General features: G+C 42.5%; 1 protein-coding gene across 7 annotated transcripts in view; it reads left to right on the top strand.

Annotated features, from left to right (window-relative positions):
- Positions 1–18,798, top strand: part of USP22 (ubiquitin specific peptidase 22) — a 192,589-nt gene that overhangs the window by 93,920 nt on the left and 79,871 nt on the right. For 6 of the 7 annotated variants that reach the window (XR_006284233.1, XM_037911665.2, XM_043523781.1 and 3 more), the window contains one exon: positions 18,472–18,585. Coding sequence is in view for 6 of the 7 variants with exons in the window: in XM_037911665.2 (XP_037767593.1) it covers positions 18,472–18,585 (114 nt within the window). In the remaining variant the exon portion in view is untranslated. Of the gene's footprint in view, positions 1–15,391; positions 15,470–18,471; positions 18,586–18,798 lie in introns of all 7 variants that reach the window. The other variant, XM_027825157.3, reaches the window with a different exon arrangement.

The following is an 18,798-nucleotide window of genomic DNA, read 5'->3' as shown; positions in this document are numbered from 1 at the left end:
AAGGATCCCGGACAAGCCCCATGAGTCATGGGGTGCACGGCTGGTTCTTTTGGGGCTGGTTGCCCTCCCAAATAAATCCAGGGAGACTTCAGTTCTGTGTAACACCCATGCCCTTTATTCTTTAAATGTTTTCCCACCACCAGCGTCCAACTATATACAATCCTTACAGGTTTCTCGCCTACCACAGGCTGCATTGGTAACCGGCTTGGGCCTCCCTCACTGACTGACCTCTCTCTCTGGCTGCCTCCCTCCTTCTGACTCCTTCCCAGCCTTCGTAGCTCCTGCCTATCAGGCTGGCAGGTGTTGTCGTTCGCCAGCACACATGAGTTTGACAGCCCTAAAATTAGTACAAGCTTTTCAGCCAGCCCCAATCTATCCCCCTTGATTGGAGCTGATTAGGTGTGTTTGCAGCAGCACTCTGCCACTCACATAAGGTGAGAAGCTGATACTAGCCCCAGGCTGAGTTGTCTGTCTCCCTCGCCCCCTCACCCCGCAACCAGTTGCACCAGGCGCCCACTCAACTGCCCCTCCCAGCATCATCCAACACCTGTTCCCAGCCACCTGCATAGCTCCCCGGCCCTAGGTGGAGGTCTTTTTCCCTATAAGAGCCACAGCTTGCCCACCCATCTACCTCAGCCACAGCCGCCATGTTTTGTGCCTTCAATAGCCTACCATTGCTATTGGGGCTAGGTTGTGTTGACCATAAGCTTAAATGTGTGGTTATATAAAATATGCAAACAGCTCATTAAATAGCTTGCATAAAATGTCACATATGTAGCAGCACAAAACTTGACAGCTATGATTTTGGCATTCTGCTAAAATTTTCATGAGGACTACAACAAGATAAAGGAAATGGTGACTTTTTAAAAACTATTTTGCTGAAACCTGAGTGAAATGTCCTTGGATAAAGAAAAGGTACTTCTCTAGCCTAAAGGCCTTTTCTCTGTTGAATTTCAAAAGTGTGCTGCAAACAGTGGAGTTATTAGAGGTCCTTTTTAAATTTTTTTTTAAAAAAAGCAAGAATATTTTAAAATGAAAAGTGTTAGACAGCCTAAATATAGGGGTGTTATGGGGGTTGCTACAAGCTCCCCCTAGAATACACCGTGCATGTAGTGTGTATGTATATATTATGAACATACATAAAATTACATTTTAAATTAGGTCAGAAGAGCTATCAGTCAGGAGCTAACTCTTCTGGAATATAATAAATTATTTAAAGCCTTTCAAGAGACCACGGTGCCTCAAAATAACTCACATTTTAAAGCGTCTTTCGGAGACAGACTTACTTACAATCAGTACTAGTATATTCTTACTGCCCTGTGAATGAAAGCCTTTCCCCGAGTTTTTAGCCCCCTCTCAAAATGCCAACCCAGTAACTTGGATTCATGTATAGTGGCGTGGTAATTTAAGTTCAAATGAGGAACAAATTACTTTTTGTTTTGTTTTGTGTTTTATAAATGTTTATATAGCAACAAGTATATGTAATCTTACAAATTAATTAGGGCTGGCAAGCAATTAATCATGCTGTTAAACAACAATAGAATACCATTTATTTTAAATATTTTTGGATGTATACTACATTTTCAAATATATTAATTTCAGTTACAACAGAATACAAAGTGCACAGTGCTCACTTTATATTATAAATATTTGTAATAAAAATAAATATAAAGTGAGCACTGTACACTTTGTATTCTGTGTTGTAACTGAAATCAATATTGAAAATGTAGACAAACATCCAAAAATATTTAATAAATTTCAGTTGTATTCTATTGTTATAAGTGCAATTAATCACGATTAATTTTTTTGAGTTTGACAGCCCTAAAATTAATACAAGTACCAAAAGTACAAATTAGTTAAAACATCACTTTGAAATGACATTCTCAGAGAGAAAAGAGTGACAAAAATGAACTTACCACATTTATTTGAGGCATTATGTAGTGATGAAGGATGACGGGGGTGGGCCTTGGGAGGGGCGAAAGGGGGTGAGGCCTCGGTGGTCCAGTTACCAACATTTAGAAAGGGGGCAACCTGAGTAGCTACTTTATGATTACATGTGTGCACAAATCCCTCGATTTCCACACCCATTCATGGTAATTGCAAGCAGAACATGGGTATGTGTTCATCTTATGTAATGGTGCAACCAGCTCATTGAAAATCAGGCCTTAATGTACTCCCTTGCCAGGCAATGGAGTATATTAATGGGCTTGGTTTCAAAAGCCTTTACATCTTTTGTAGCTTATTCCTTTAGTCCAGAATAAAATATTTGTCGAGCCTGTTTTGAAGTCTTCTAGAACAGTAACCGTTCTTACAGTTCTATACTGAAATAATCCTTTGAAGCAGCTTAGCTTTTATGGCATTAAATTCATTGTCCAAAATATGTTGTCATTAACCAGTGACGCATAGCCACAGTTTTGAACTATTATTTCTTTCACAAGGCGATCTAAGAAGTTGCACTCTTCTTTTTTCTCTGAGAAAATGTCATTTCAAAGTGGTGTTTTATTAGACTATGGGATCAAAGTCTTTGTAGCTGAGGGAAGAAAATTTTGTTTTGCTGCTGTCTGTCAGCTGGCCAGTGGCCATTGCTGTGCCCTTTTTAAAAAAAAAAAAAAAAAAAAAAAAGGCGGGGGGGGGAGAGAACAGTTCATGCTGCTGCATTGGAAATTAAAGGGCCAAGTTAAGGAGATGACTGATTTCCCCCCCCCCCCCAAAAAAAAAATTATATTACTGTCATGTTCATCCTATTTGAAATGCATGTGCCTATCAGAAGTGAACTGAAATAAGCATCTTTTTCCCAAGCAATACTCAACCCCAGTCTAAGTATTCAAAACCCAAACTGGCCATTTAACATTAAATCTTTTATTTGTAATCAAAGTGACAAGATCTGTCCAGAGAAGCGCTTGTATCCCCCAAATCAAGAAGCACTACGAGGCCTGTCTATGTGATAATTACAAGAGTTCAGAGCCACTGTGGTGCAGACAGGCCCTTAACTGTATTCCATACCCAGAGATACTCAAAGTTTAACCTGATCGTAGAACGTAGTTAAGGTCCAGTTTATGGCACGCATTGGTGAATTGTGGCCCTAGTTATGAAATCGTCTCAGCATATACTTAAATGATTGATTTCAATGAGTGCTTAAGTGTTTTCTTGATTCTTAGCCTAGATCTCTGGACTGCTGTAGTGTAGACAGGCTCATAATAGCTATTAGGCCCAAAAGTGCCTAAAAACACAGAGAAAGGCAATACATAAAAGTACTTAAAATAGAAATAAGCTGTTTGAGGATTTATTAAAAAATTGAGATGGAGGAAGTAAGGGGTACCCTAGGTCTCCCCCCACGCCCCAAAGCAACAAATATCAGAATTTAGGATGCCCGTGCATTTCTTCTCCCTTGTGGTGAATTAGAATATATTCATAATCATATACTATTATTTCCACAGGAACTGCTGCCTCATTCATTGCCTAGGTTGAATGATGTATAGTGAATTAGATGGTTGTTGGTATCTTGTTTGCAATTACCCCGTGGTAAATTGAAGTAGCTCTGCTGAAACTAATAGACTGAGTCTGATATTTACAGGGGCATAACTGAGCAGATTTGGGACCTCTGCACAGGTTGGATGGTGACCAGTGCATGGGACAGTCCTAGAATGTGGAGGATAAAAACTCTATTGAGTTCAGCCACTTCATTCACTGTGCATAGGCTTGGAAGGGTTAGATTTTTTAATTGGTAAGCATCAATTTCACTGTACACATGCAAACAGACAAAGTCATCAGTAGTCACTGAGATTTACAAGTAGGCAAAACATTTTAAAAATGCTACTTGAGAACTTGAGATCGATTTTTAATATTTAATTAATATATTTGTTTGACACCTGATATTGACAATTTGGGTTTTAGTGGTTATGAAAGAGTTTAATGGATGGGTGGTGGTTGTTGAAGCTGTGGTGGAAATCCATGAGGAAGTTTAGATTGTCTGTCCAATGGATGAAAATGTAATCTGTGTACCTCAGGTATATAATTGGTTTTGTGATGCATATGTGCAGAAATTCTTCTTCAAGATGGCCCATGAAGAGGTTGGCAAATTGGGGACCCATCTTAATACCTTTGGCTCTTCTCATGGTTTGGACAAGGTTTGTTATTTAATACAAAGTTTTTATGGGTGAGGATGGAATGGATGAGTTTGTCAGTGTGTTTGGTGTTAATATCTGAGTGTTGTCCATTCTCTTGTAAATAGTTTGAGGCAAACAGCAATGCTGTCATTGTGAGGCATGTTGGTGTATAGGGAGGTGCAAGGATAGTGTTCTGAGGGAGGTAGTTAATGTTGTGGAGTTTCTGGAGAAGCTGGTTGTGTCCTGGAGGAAGCTGGCCCTTTGTGTGGTGAGTAATTTGAGGATGGTTTAAATGAGTCCCAATATTCCTTCAGTAAGACTGCCATGGCCAGACACAATGGGTCTGACTGAGGTTTTTTTATTTGTGTATCTTGGCAGGCATGTAGAAGTTCCATGGGATAGGTTCTTCGGGGATGAGGTTGTAGAGTTTTTCTTGGAGATGTTTGTAGAAGGATTTGATGATATCCTTAAATTCCTGGGTAAATTGTGGTGTGGGAGTCTTTTGAGTTCTTTGTAGTAGGTGGTGTTGAAGAGTTGTCAATTGATCTCATTAATGTAGTCGTCATGGCTGAAGACTACGATGGCACCTCCTTTATCCACTGGTTTGGTCACCATTTGGTGGTTCGATTTCAGGGACTGTATAATTGTTCTCTAGATGGTGGAGAGATTGTGTTGGATGTGATGTGTGTTAAGGATTTCACAGTCAGTTTTTTTCCCCCGGAAGCAATCAATATAATCAAGAGTGTGGTTTCATCTCCTATGGGGTGTCCAGTCCAATGATTATTTTTTCTTATGACTGTCAGTTTGGACATGGTAATTGTTGGTGGTGCTGTCTTTGCTGTGAAAGAATTCTTTGAGGCAGAGTCAGCGGAAGAATTATTTTAGTTCTCCACATGTTAGTATGGTATCGGGTTCTGTGGTGGGGTGGAAGTTCATTCCCTTGGAGAATACAGATAATTCTGCTCTGGTTAGGGGTTGTCTTGATAAATTGATGATGTTGGGGTGTCATGTAGTGTCCATGTGATGGGTCCTGGTCCCCTGGTTTCTCTTGGAGGTGGTTGTGTAGTTATTGTAGTTGGGTTCACTTTTTGTTTTTGTGTTGGATGGTTGTCATCAGGGTTTTTTTTTTTTATAGTTGTTTTGGGTTTCTTGCAAGATTTCCAAGTAAGTTTCCTGATATTTTTTTTTCCAGTGCGGGAAATGAATGATTTCTTGTTTGAGATGGTCCCTTCTGAAGTATGTGAGGTGCAGTAAGTGGTTCCTCAATTTTTCTGAAGTCCTTCTGCAGAGCTGTTCAGAATATTTCAAGTTATGTATATGTAGTGGCCAGAGAGTTATAGATGGTGAAACTTCTGGGGCGGATGTTTTGTTTCTTGCATGTACTGAGAAAGTAGATGTTGCTGTTAAGTTTTGCTTCCTTTTTCTTTGTATTTTGGAGTTTCCATTTCAGATGACGAAATTTGCATACAACAATGGAAAATATCAGTGTTGTTCAGGATATTAGAGAGACAAGGAAGTGAGGTAATATATTTTATTGGATCAACTTCTGTTGGTAAGAGAAACAAACTTATGGAAAGGTCACAGAGCAGGTTAGTGGCAAAGCTGGGAACACAACCCAGGTCTCCTGATTCTTATCAGTGCCTTGTCCACTAGACCACTTTAGAGCTTACACAGAGCTCTTCAGGTGTGGGAAAGGTACTCAGTGTGTCACAGCTAAATATGAGATGGGACAGATTGTTTAGCATTAGTAGTTAACACATTTCAAGGGACCGTTTAAGGTGAAGTGGCCCATTAGCACAGGGGTGGGCAAACTTTTTGGATTGAGGGCCGCTTCGGGTTTCTGAAATTGTATGGAGGGCCGGTTAGGGGAGGCTTTGCCTGCCCCCTATCTGACCCCCCCCCCCCCCACTTCTCGCCCCCTGACAGCGCCACCCCCCCCCCCCCCCGGGGACTCCTGCCCCATCCAACCCCCGCTCTCTGTCCCCTGACCACCCCCTGCCCCTAACTGCACCCCGCTGCCCCATCCAACCCCCGCTCTCCTTCCTGACGGCCCCCCTGGGACCCTGCCACATCCAACCACCCTGTTCCCCGCCCTCTGACTTCCCCACCCCCTGACCATCAGCCCCGAACTCCTGCCCTCTATCCCAGTGGTCTCCAAACTGGGGTGTGCAAGATGATCCCAAGGGGTGCGCAGCATCAGGAGTGCCGCTGGATGGCCCGCCGCTGTTTTTTTTTCTTCGGCAGCAGCTCTGCACGTCCGTGGCTGGTGTTCCCCTCTGGCGGCGCATCTGCGGCAGGTCTTCCAGTCTTCACCCTGGGGGTGCGCAAGCCAAAAAGTTTGGAGACCACTGCTCTATCCAACCCCCGCCCCCTTACCGCGCTGTCTGGAGCGCTGGTGGCTGGCGGCGTGGCTGCACCAGGACAGGCAGCCGCACCACTCAGCACAGAGCACCGGGTCAGGCCAGGCTCTGCACCTGCGCTGTCCCAGGAGCTTACAGCCCTGCCGCCCAGAGTCTTGCGCCGGCAGCGCAGTGAGCTGAGCCTGTGAGGGAAGCGGAACAGCAGGGGAGAGGCCGGGGGCTAGCCTCCTGGGCCAGGAGCTCAGGGGCCGAGCAGGATGGTCCCGCGGGCCATAGTTTGTCCACCTCTGCATTAGCACCTCATCAAGTGCACTAAATGCCCCCAGTAACTATGTGGGTGAAATGAGACAATCACTAGGCTCTTGGGTGAATTCACGCAGAAAAATGATAAAAGACAAAAACACCAGTGGGTGAACACTTTTTTCACAAAGCGATCAAGCTATAATTTTATCTCTTAGTCCTCCTCGTCCTTAAAGGAAACCTGCACAACTTAAACCCTGACCCCCAGTTTCCTCCCCACCCCCATTTCACCTTGAATGGTCCCTTGAAATATGTATTATCTACCTAAGCTAAACAATCGGTTCCATTTTGTATTGTTGAAATGTTGAAAGACACAGAAAATATCTAGTGGTCCTGACAGAAGAATGGGATCTCCAATTGTCATTCAGTGGCTTCCTCCTTTTAAAAATGAAGTTTGTTTTAGGCCTTACCAAGCACAGAATTGATGTCAATAAGCAAAGTTTTAAAAGCAAGTTTTACAGAACTAATAGGTAAAATTTAATGAAAAAAATATGGATTGCCACCATTACCTGAAGGCCCAGAATAACTGGCAGCCTGAGCTTTATTAAACCTTCTTGTGTGTTTAAACCAAGTCAAACTTTTGAATCCCCCTTAAACAGCAGGTATTGTATCACTTTTGTATGTCATCAGTGTTATCTCATATTTAAGATAAAGGCCAACTGATCTGAATGTTGGTTCTAGGTTCTCCTCTATATAGTGTATTTCTGATTTTTTTTTAATGATTTTGGATCAACATGCATTTTTAACAAGCTTAGTTTAGTTATGTTTATTTTTAAATTTTCAGTGGTAGAAAAATGGTAGATATATAAATGGTGGAGCCCTGGCTCTAAAAGAATTAAAAAGAAATTGGGAGGAAGGGCAGTGAACTGCTGTACCAGTCAGTTAACTGAGAAATCTGGCAGATGGTCATCAGTCACTGACTGTTAACACTCTGGATGTATGCAGTGTTGTTGTAGCCATGTCGGTCCTAGGATTAGAGAGAAGGTGGGTGAGGTAATATCTTTTATTGGACCAACTTCTGTTGGTGAGAGAGAGAAGCTTTCAAGCCTATACAGAGCTCTTAAACTGAAAGCCACAAGCAAACTTTTTTGTTTCTCATCTTTCCCAGGAATTTCCAAACAATCTAGGATTATATTAAGTCTGTACCCATCAATGTTCAATCTGTGGACGGCGGGTGAACCCCCACTTTGGGGAGGCTAGCCCACCAGCCCCACCCCTTCTGCCCGAGGCCCCACCCCCCACACACCAGCGCCCCAAAATCTGCCCACCCAGAACAGGAGAAGCCGTGAGATGCCCCCACGTGACCAGAGGAGCCCCGGCTTGCCCACCCTGGGCCAGCGCACCCCCCCCACACCCCCCCCGCAGCACCAGGCTAAGCTGCTCCCCCGCCCCCCCCCCCCCCCCATGAAAGGCCAGCCCCAATGCTTGGCTGAGTCAAGCCGCTCTGCTGCTCCCCCCGCCTGAGCACTGGGCCAAGCCGGCAGCCCCAATGCCTGGCCAAGCTGTCTCACTCCCACGCCAGAGCCCCGTGCCCACTATTTGTTCACAGCATCCCTCCTCACTCTCCCACACTTGAGGAAAAGTGACGCTGCGAGCAGCGGAGACTTGAGGTGGGGAGGTGGAGTGCAGGTAGGCACTGGGCAGGTGGTGGCAGGAACAAGTGGTGCGGGTGAGGGGGCCTTGGGGAAGGGGCTGGGCCATTGTGGCCCAGGTGTCCCTCGGGGGCGGCTGCGCCAGGGAAGGCTTAGCCTTCCCTGGCCTGTTATACCCGCCACCCATAGTTCAATCCCTGGTACAGCAGTTTGAAGTCTTAGGTTGTTTTTATAGGCTGTAGGTTCAGTGACAGACAGTTTTTTGGCAATGGCTGAAAAACATTGTTCCCCAAGCTCCTATCTCAAATGATGTAGCAAAACAGTTGTCCTGCTTGTGTGAGCAGGGTCAGCTGTGTAGCAGTTGTAAAGTTTCATACACAGTTTACATTATCGTGTAGATGTAGACCTAGGGAGAGCCTCAGTATGCTGTAATGGATTTTGCTCCCACCATCTAATTCCACAATCCTTCATATAGTCAGATTGACTAGAGGAAGGTGAGTTTTTCTGTACAGAGAAAAGGAGTACTAGTGGCACCTTAGAGACTAACCAATTTATTTGAACATAAGCTTTCGTGAGCTACAGCTCACTTCATCGGATGAAGTGAGCTGTAGCTCACGAAAGCTTATGCTCAAATAATTTGGTTAGTCTCTAAGGTGCCACTAGTACTCCTTTTCTTTTTGCGAATACAGACTAACACGGCTGCTTCTCTGAAATCTGTAGAGAGAGAAGCAGGTTTTTAATATGTCTTTTTTTATAGGCTGTGGTAATGCTTTCAGAACTTGAGGGACAATGCTTGTTTGAAATGAGGATTGCACAATAATGGCTGTGTAGCACTGACATTCTCATAAGTGAACGGTTGCTATAGCAATGGGGTGTGTGTTTGTGTGGGAGTTTGAGCATTTCAAAAACATATAAAAGCTTTAAAAATGTTTGATGGGTTTGTTTGTTTTTTTTGTTTTTGTTTTTTTTTGGAAGATGCTGGAGGCATGTTTATTGTAACTCCTATTGCTTTTTACCTTGCAGCTTCATTGTAAATCAAAGCAACCTTAATTAGATATATATTTTAAACCCTGTTAATAGAATTTGAAGAATGGATGATATTGTAATTTTAGTATTTCAATTTAATCACTCTGGTAATAGCCTGGGGGCAGTATTGAGCTTTCAAGTAGGTTGTTAACCCACAAATGATGATGGAAATTTGCGACTCCCTATCCTGTGGGTGGTGTAAGAAACCTTGCTTCTCACCTCTCTATGCTAACAGGACACTTACCATATCCTAACACTTAGACTGGGGCGGGAGCGTGGAAGAGAAGGCCGTCAAAAGTTTTACTTACCTTTTGACTATCGTGAAGCAGATTTCTGATTCAGTTGATATACCAGGTGGATGTGTCTACAAGCTTAGATTCCTTTTATGACTTACTGTGCTAAAGGTCTGAGGTTCACTTAGTCAACCTGAGAATTCTTAGCAATAATGCAAAGTGTTTCCGAGCCTCTCAGCAGTGGGTAGGGAAGCAGGAAGAGAGCCAGTATGTACCTATCATTGTGCTAATACACCTTTCCAAGCCTCTCAGCAGTGGGTAGGGAAGCAGGAAGAGAGCCAGTATGTACCTATCATTGTGCTAATACACCTTTCCGAGCCTCTCAGCAGTGGGTAGGGAAGCAGGAAGAGGGCCAGTATGAGCCTATCATTGTGCTAATACACCAAATCCTCAAAATGCGGGGTAAAGTTTGGAATGTCCTTCCCAATGGATATCAGAGCATTGTCGTTCAGGAGGCTGGTCAAGGATAGCACCTTTGGTGAGTTTTGGGGCATGTTATTAGACGAAAGTGACTACGCATATTTTGTAAAAAGGTTACCATAATTAAGGCTACGATTTAGTCACAGGTATTTTTAGTAAAAGTCACGGACAGGTCACAGGCAATAATCAAAAAAGTCACGGACAGTGACCTGTCCGTGACTTCTACTAAAAATACCCCTAACTAAATCTTAGGTGCTGGGGGGGAGGGTGCTCTGGTGGTTGCTGCTGCTCCTGGGGGTGGGAGGCAGCCCGGAGCCCTGCCGCCACTGCTGCTCCTGGGTGGGGATGCCCCGCGGCCCCGCCAGTGACGCTCCGGGTGGGGGCGGCCCGTGGTCCCGCCGCCACCACTCTGGGCCGGGGGGGCAGCCTGGGGCTCCACCACCGCTGCTGCTCCTCCAGGCTAGGGCGACCTAGGGTGCCACTGCTGCTCCCGGACCACTGCTCCAGTGTAGCGCCTGCGACCAGTTGTCTCGGGCTGCCAGAGCAGCGGCCGGTGCAGCCCCAGCACCTCAGGCGGCCCTGGGGTCAGCCGCTGCAGCTGCAGAAGTCACAGGGGTCACAGAAAGTCACGGAATCCGTGACCTCCATGAAAGACTCACAGCATTAACCATAATTAACCTTTTTGTCTTTCCTGTCTGTAACAATACTGAGGGCTCTCGATAGAATGAGAAGGCATTGATTTAGTGTTAGTGGTGGTGTTTTGGTTCTCTCACAAGTTTATCAATGTTATATGGGAACTCAGACCACAGAAACATGCACAGGAGAGTACGTTATGGCTTTTGTTCTTACATTAGATGTGGAGGGAGCTACATTTTTGTATTTCATGGTTAGAACTAACCAAGACCCATATAAAGTTGATAGCTGCTTGACTTAATTCATAAAGGGGAGATTTTGCAAAGGAGAGATCCATGGATCATGCCCACATTAAAATTTTGGTAACTTCTTCTAGCAAGATGGACCTGTTATATATGCAATGACTTGCAAAGGAAAATAAGTTCTTTAAGGCATTGTTATGGGCTCAAATTATTTTTCTGAGGGGAAAGTTTTATTATTTATTTACTTTAGTGTCCGCTTTGTGCTAGGTAGTTTCCAAACATTAAAGAAGGACATCAAGCTCACAATGTTAGCTTTCTTTTCCATGCAGGCAGAGTTACATGGTTATATCAGACAAGCATGTCCCCATATTTTTATGCTATATTAGTGATGCCTATCCTTTAATGTAGTATTTTAAACACCAAAGGGAAATAGAATGCAGATAATGGTGTTTTGAACAGGGATGTTGGAGGAGTAGGTTTGTTTCAATGCTACCTTTAACTATATTTGTTCCTCTTGGGTCTGAAAGGCACATGCCATACAAATGGATTTGCAGCTTCCAAGAAAAATGAATATAGTTAATCCATAGAACGAGTGAGGTCTGTGATGCAATAAAATATATATGATATATTTTGGCAATGCCTACAGTGACTCAAAAAGTTTAGGGAAAAATGATGAAAATTTTCCTGGTTTAAAACTGAATTATTTTATAGATTTGTAACACATGTGAATTGGGGTTGAAAACCACTAGTGAAGCCTGTTTAGAGTGATAGATTTCTTTGTTTGTTTATTTGTGGGGGATTTTTTGCTTGCAAGGTAAGTTTGATTATTATGGAGTTACTCAGCAAAAAAACTCTCTCAGATGTGTAGCTACCAAACTGAGTATGTATCAAACACATTTTTGAGGCCATGGTAAAGCATAGTGAGAGGAGAAAAGCATATAACTGGGGACAGAGGTGTGGTGTCAGTAAATAAAGATGTCAGTAAATTTTCAATTCTATCTCTGTTGTGCCTGATCCTTCACTGAGCTCTCTTCATTAAAGGCCAGAGTAACATGTTTTCACCTGATATGCCAATATTCATAATTAGTTTGCAAATCACACTTTTTTTAATATTCATTTTTTCTCTCCTGTGTTCAATTATTTTACTGTCTGCTTAAAAACAAATAACTTTCCAAGAGGCGTTCCCTGGCATAGACCTGAATATTATCTTGCTGTGTATATTATGCAGTACATGAATATAAATAATACTTTGCAACAAAAATTGAGTGGTCACGGTTGATTTGCAGGAACACATACTAAAACTGGAATGATAAAGATTTACGCAGCCCCCTGGTGAAAAGATAACACACTTCTCTGTGAAATGGTCCATGTTGAGTTGTACAGAGTCAGTTTTGTTGAGTTTCTGTCAAGTATCGTGTGACCTGAATGCATGGAAAGACTGAGCAGAATGAGATCCACTGACTCGGAAGTGGTCACCTTTGCTTTTTTACATATTGCAACCTAACTCCCACAGTCTCTCTATTTCTCCGCTTAAGCGTTGTCACGGGGACATCAGCAGATTCATTTGGCAAAACAAAAAACTCATGCCTAAATGCAACACTTTTGTTAGCCCAAAGAAGAAAATGGGGGAGGCAGCATGGGTCTCCATAAATTTAATACTTAGGGTTGCCAATCCTCTAGGATTGTCTTGGAGTCTCCAGGAATTAAAGATTATCTCGTGATGAAGCCTCCAGGAATACGTGCAAGCAAAAGTGGCAACCCTAATGACCTCTGAGCTGCTTTCCTTCAGAACTCTCCAGAACTTGGAGGGGGACACAGGAATGTTACAGGGGGTGGGGAGAGAGCACCACCAAGCCCGGCTCTGCCCTCGTTCCCTCTCTGCCCCCAGGCCAGCTTCTCTTCTAACCTCAGTTCTTCCCCTAGCTCCACTGTCAGCCCAGACTCCTCTGCTGAGGAAGCCTTGGCTGTACAGTAATGGGGGATGGGGGACAGATTCCATTGCTGGTAAGAGGGGGTGCAACAGGAAAAGTTTGGGCACCACTTCTCTAAACTATTATGAGTTGTGCACATAAAGGTGTACTAGGAGATCAAGTTGAGGATCTTGTCAAATGTAGTAGTATCAAGTGGTGCCTTTTGTTCTAAGGGGGGAAATGTTAGTATGGAAGATATAAAAAATATATGTTGGAAAGTTCCTCCTTTTCTATATGTTAAAATTCTGCACTTTGCGTGCACTATTCCGAGTAAAACTTAATTGAAGTGTGTAGCTATCCCTTTTGCGACTCATCTAATAGCACTATCAAAGGCTTTGTTTTGCATACTTACTGGGGGTTTTTTTTTTAGTTGTATTCTACAAAAATAACTATTTATGGGACACATGGGAGAATAGTCTGGGTATTATATCCACCAAATCTGATAAAATAACCATATGGAGGGGGGAAAACATATTCCTCTATAGGATTTACAATATATTACTCTTTTCTGTTTCCATGCAATCAGCTCCACATATTTTCTGCCCTGTCTGTTGGAAGGGCTGTGGCCAGTTCAAATGTTCACATATAGTGGAGTAAAAGATGAATAAAAACTGTATACAATATAAACACAAAAAGCACTAATCGATAAAGTTTCCTTTATTTTTGAAAACAAAATAGGTATTGGTTTTATTTGGAAATTAAGTGGCAACCAAAGAACAAATTATCTGATATTTAAGAAGAAACAAGTTTTAAAGTGTTTTATGTTTTTGATGCTTCAGATCCTGTTGTTGTAATGATCAGGGTTCAGAAACAGTTGGTATGTACTCACACATTATCCCAACACCTTTCTGACCCTGCCGATGTCTCCCCACCCTTGTCAGTTCCAGCTGGCCACTGGGCAAAACTTCCAACACTGCAGCTGTCTGAGACTGTGCATAAGTCCTTGCTCAGGTCAACTGCTTTCATGCTCTTACTAGCATCTGCCAGTAGAGGGATCATCACCAGAGCCACTTACAAGGGTGGGTGGTTATTGTGAGGAAGCTGCAGTATTAGGAGCTGCTACATGCGTTCTTTTTCTGCTCTAGTGGAGGGCTGGTTGCAGTAGCAATAGTAGTAGTAGGAAGTGGTGGTACTGGAGGAATGGAATGGGTTTGGGAAAGGAAGGACAGGATTGCTTGGTGCCTGCCTGCAAGTGGCTTGAAAGCACCAGAGCATTACCTGAAGCCAGGTAACAGATAACCAGGAGGAGAAGCTGTCCAGAGTAAAAAGAAAAGGAGTACTTGTGGCATCTTAGAGACTAACCAATTTATTTGAGCATAAGCTTTCAAATAAATTGGTTAGTCTCTAAGGTGCCACAAGTACTCCTTTTCTTTTTGCGAATACAGACTAACACGGCTGTTACTCTGAAACCTGTCCAGAGTAGTAGCAGATAACCAGGAGGAGAAGCTGTCCAGAAAGAGTAGAGTGCACCCTAGCAAGGAACCTGAGGCACTGATGCAACCAGCTAGGTTCCAGACTGAAATAAAACATTCTGTCTAGGTGCTTTAGTTGTGGGTGGAGCTGTGGTGGTGGGCAGAGCTTTTGAGAGTAAAACCACTTATTTTTTCCAGTCTGGCCCCTGATGGTGATTTGATGCAACAAAAAACAATTTTTTTTGTTCATTTTAAAAAAAGAATTTTAGTACACACTTTTTACAAATGCTTGAAAGAAGTACTAAAAAGTAACCCTAAAATGCTGTGCTGTTGGTGTGCATACGTAAATTCAGCTAATGCTAATTAATGAGTTGTGTGCTTTAAAGGAATAGACTTTTCAGCTGCAAAGAATGTGAAATCATTGCAGTTAAAATAGCATTAATCTCTAGTTTTTGGTTATGTATATAAAAGTAGTCTGACCTCATTGGGAACTGTAATGGAGACATTTATATCACAATGCCTTTGATGTGTACACTGGCAGCTGAAGAAATGTGTAGCAAGAGAACTCACATGGTTTAACAGTGGAGGCTATAAAGTATTCCTTCCAATGGAAATAGCTTATTTTACTTCCATAGGGATAGGGTAGGCAGATACTTGCTGTGACTCTTTTTACTCATTAATTTAAGTTGAAAGCCTCTAGCTCTAACCTTAAATTATTTGCCAATTAAAACTTTTTATGGAAGATAAAGTCCATTATTTTCAATAGTAATATTATAACTTCCTGTCCTTCCATTCTGTTGTAATGAAGTGTGTATGTTTGAGCTGTTTTCTTGGTACTTGAGATAATTTACCCCAAATCTACCATAATCTTGTTAATTATATAAAGTATTGGAGTATATACAACAGACTTTGTACTGTGCACATTGGGGTGCTGAAGAAGGACTTGTCTTTAAGAGCTCTTAATCAAGCGTTGAAACGATTATGAAATTCTTCCAGCCTGGTGGTTCTATTGTCCTCTGTTTTTTTTTATTCCATAGATTTTCTTCTCACTCTGCTCTGAATGAGGAGTGACTCCTCTGTAAGGATGTCTCCTGCAGGATTCCCTACTGGCTTTGGTACTTTGGCACCCAGCTGTGTAGAATCAGATTGTTGAAAAATATATAACTGCAAACAAACTCTCTATGCACTACATGATTATTGGCTCTAATGATAGTTTGAATATATAGTAAAAGCTGTGTTATCCAGCACTTTACCAACCATAAAGCTCTAGAAACCGGCATTTCTGATACCTCCCATTACAAATCTTCAATAGGGTTGCCAGATGTCCGGTTTTCCACCAGAATGCCCAGTCAAAAAGGGACCCTGGCAGCTCCGGTCAGCACCGCTGACCAGGCCATTAAAAGTCTGGTTGGTGTGGGACCAGCAGGCTCCGTACTTGGCTCCACATGGCTCCCTGGAAGCGGCAACATGTCCCTGCTGCTCCTAGGTGGAGGAATGGCCAAGGGGGCTCTGGACGCTAACCTGGCCTTCCCCGAGCACTGGCTCTGCAGGTCCCATTGGCCTGGAACCATGGCCAATGGGAGCTGTGGGGGTGGCACCTGTGGTCAGAGGCAGTGCACAGAGCCGCCTGGCCGCGCCTCCACCTAGGAGCAGTAGGGACATGTTGCCACTTGCAAGGAGCCGCCCGAGGTGAGAGTCGCCCAGATCCAGCACCGTGAGCCCCCTCCTGCACCCCAGTCTCCTGCCCTGAGCCCCTTCCCACATCCAGACTCCCTCCCAGAGCCCACACCCCGCATCTCCTGTGCCCCAGCCCTGAGCTACCTCCCGCACCCAAACTCCGTCCCTGCATTGGTAAGTATAACTCTTAATTAACCAGAATTTTTGACTAACCAGCACCCCTCATTCCTCCAACATGTCAGATAACAAAGCTTTTCCTGTAGTTAGTGTTTATAGGGTGCTTAATAGATCTGAAGGGTCCTGTAGCCTTATTGTGCCCTGAATAATTGTAAAACTTTACCTGATTTTGGCATCAGAACCAATACTGTAGGATTAAAGTAAATCATCTTCATTGCTAACTGAAAGAGGATGGCTAATAGCATACATTGTTCCAAATTGTTTGTTTGTTTGCTGAAGAAAATGAACAATAGATAACACTGGTAAAGTACAACCCTAGTGTAAACTGATATTGTACAATTCATACCACTACTTCTGCAGTTTAATTATGACCTTCTAACATTTCTTACTGTTTCGTTCCTGGGTTAGACCTCAGGTTAGACTCTCAGCCGCTTTAATGATATTCTCATAAAGTCGTTATTATTAATTTGTTTTCTGATAGTGTTTAAATGCCTCAAATCAGGATCAGGACTCCATTGTACTAGGCACATACACAACATAACAGTCCCTTCCCCAAATTGTTTACAGTGTTAACAGAAAAGATAGACAAGCGTGGGGAAAAGATGTAGCATATAAGCAGAGTGATGGCTGGTAAACACTATGTCAGTTCCTTTTTTTTAAGTTTCCCTTTTTAAAAGTATATATAGTGAGTTATAGTGTGATCGGGGGACAGGATGAATTAATAAAGCTTAGGAGTGAAAAAAGGAAGACTAATGTGGGGAGGGGAGGAAGGGAAGGTTAAAGGGGAATATGACGAGCATAAAGAGTGAAGTTGCAGCAGAGAGACACTGAGGAAAGGGTTGAGGTGGTTTGAAGAAAATGTCCTGCAATCATCAAGGAAGAAAACATGTCTAGAATTAAAAAAAACGCCGGGGGGAGGAGGATGGAGAATTGGTCAGGAAGTTCCAAAAGTTCTGGTAATGATGCTACTTTAAGTTCTAGGTGAGCTAATGGAATCTCTTGGCTACAAGAGGCTCACTCCACCCAGTTTGTCTCCCAAACTGGACTGTCTGGGGCAGGGCAGGGAACTAACTATATGAACCCTGGTGCACTGGGCATGGGGGAACCCCAGAAGGAGATCCCCGCTTTGTCTGGGGGCAGTGAGCAGTACAACCCCAGTTGCATTTTGTTTTTAAAATCTGCTATAGAATCAGTCAAAACTATTCCTATTAATCCTCTTAATTTGATAATGGTTTCCATTGTAGAAAAATAATTTTAATTTTGTCATCTTAAGCTGGGAATAAAGGAAATTCAAAATCAGAAAAATGGAGGAACCAGCATCTGAGGGGAAACAGTGGTGTTCTTCTCAGTTGTCCTAAGGATGCAAGTCATGCTCTGTTGCTGTTCAGAGCTAGCAAATTCATCATTTGGCAGCACCCATTTGAATTTTGTCACTTCCCTAAGTGCACTATGGTTTGATCTGTTTTGAATGACTGAGAATCAACAGCTTGCTATGATTAAAATTATTAAATTTATTTCTGTCTCATCCAGTATATTAATAAAATGTTTTTTGCCTGGTCACCTGACACTTTCTTTTATTACAGCTCTTTCAGTTATTTAGTGACCTGCCACTATTTGACCTGAAAGAAAGAGGACTTTTGTAACATTGGTCATAATTAGCTTTTTCTCTCAATTTTAATTTGGAAAAACTAACGTTTGCAGTAAACAACTTTGCAGAAGATCATTGGCCTGAACAAATGTACTTGAAATTTTTAATATATTTGAATGTTTAGTGCCTGATCTGTTTGAATTTTCATTCAGGTTTTAAATATACACTTTGAAGTTATTTAATGAATTTGAACAAAAACACCTGCATTTTCTGTTTTAGAAATAGAAAAAGTAAATTCACCCCAGCATATCAACTCTTCAGATTGTGGTATAAAACTGACTCTGCCTGCCTAGTAATCAGTTGCTTTAGTTATGGCTTTTGGTTACTTGAATCTTGCATTGAACTCATGTATTGCAGAATACAAGGCAAACTTGAGCCAGCTAACACTTTTTATCATTGGTGGCTTCTTCCTCTGGCTTTAACAGTTAGATAACTTGTACTGTAACTGAAAAATCCCCAACAGGTTTTCCAATTTCTACGTGTACAAACATTTTTGTGAAGGACATTGGTACATGGAAGATAGAATGCCAAACCTGGAAGCCTTTATTCTAGATTTGAACTCTCACTCTCTTTCTCTCTCTCTTTTTTTTTTTTTTTTTTCTTTCTGTTTTGCAGCCATAGACCTTTTGTATGGGGGTATATACTGCTTTATGTGTCAAGATTACATATACGACAAAGACATGGAACAAATTGCCAAAGAGGAACAACGGAAGGCTTGGAAATTACAAGGTTTGGTTTTCATGCCTGAATTTCTTATATTTGTTTTTAATCATACCTGTCCCTCCCATTTGTCAATGGCAAAAACCAGTAAGGGGAAGAGAGAGATCTTTAGGGACAGTAGTGCAGATTGTGGGAGAGACAGATTTATAGATATTGCTGTCCAGGAGCTAGACTGTTAGTTTAATATGTGCACCACACTAAATTATAACAAAATTTTATTTT

Source organism: Chelonia mydas, chromosome 10 (genome assembly GCF_015237465.2).
Source record: "Chelonia mydas isolate rCheMyd1 chromosome 10, rCheMyd1.pri.v2, whole genome shotgun sequence".
Classification (NCBI taxonomy): Eukaryota; Metazoa; Chordata; order Testudines; family Cheloniidae; genus Chelonia; species Chelonia mydas.
Note: the sequence above shows the minus strand (reverse complement) of the source record. Positions and strands in the feature narration are given on the sequence as shown.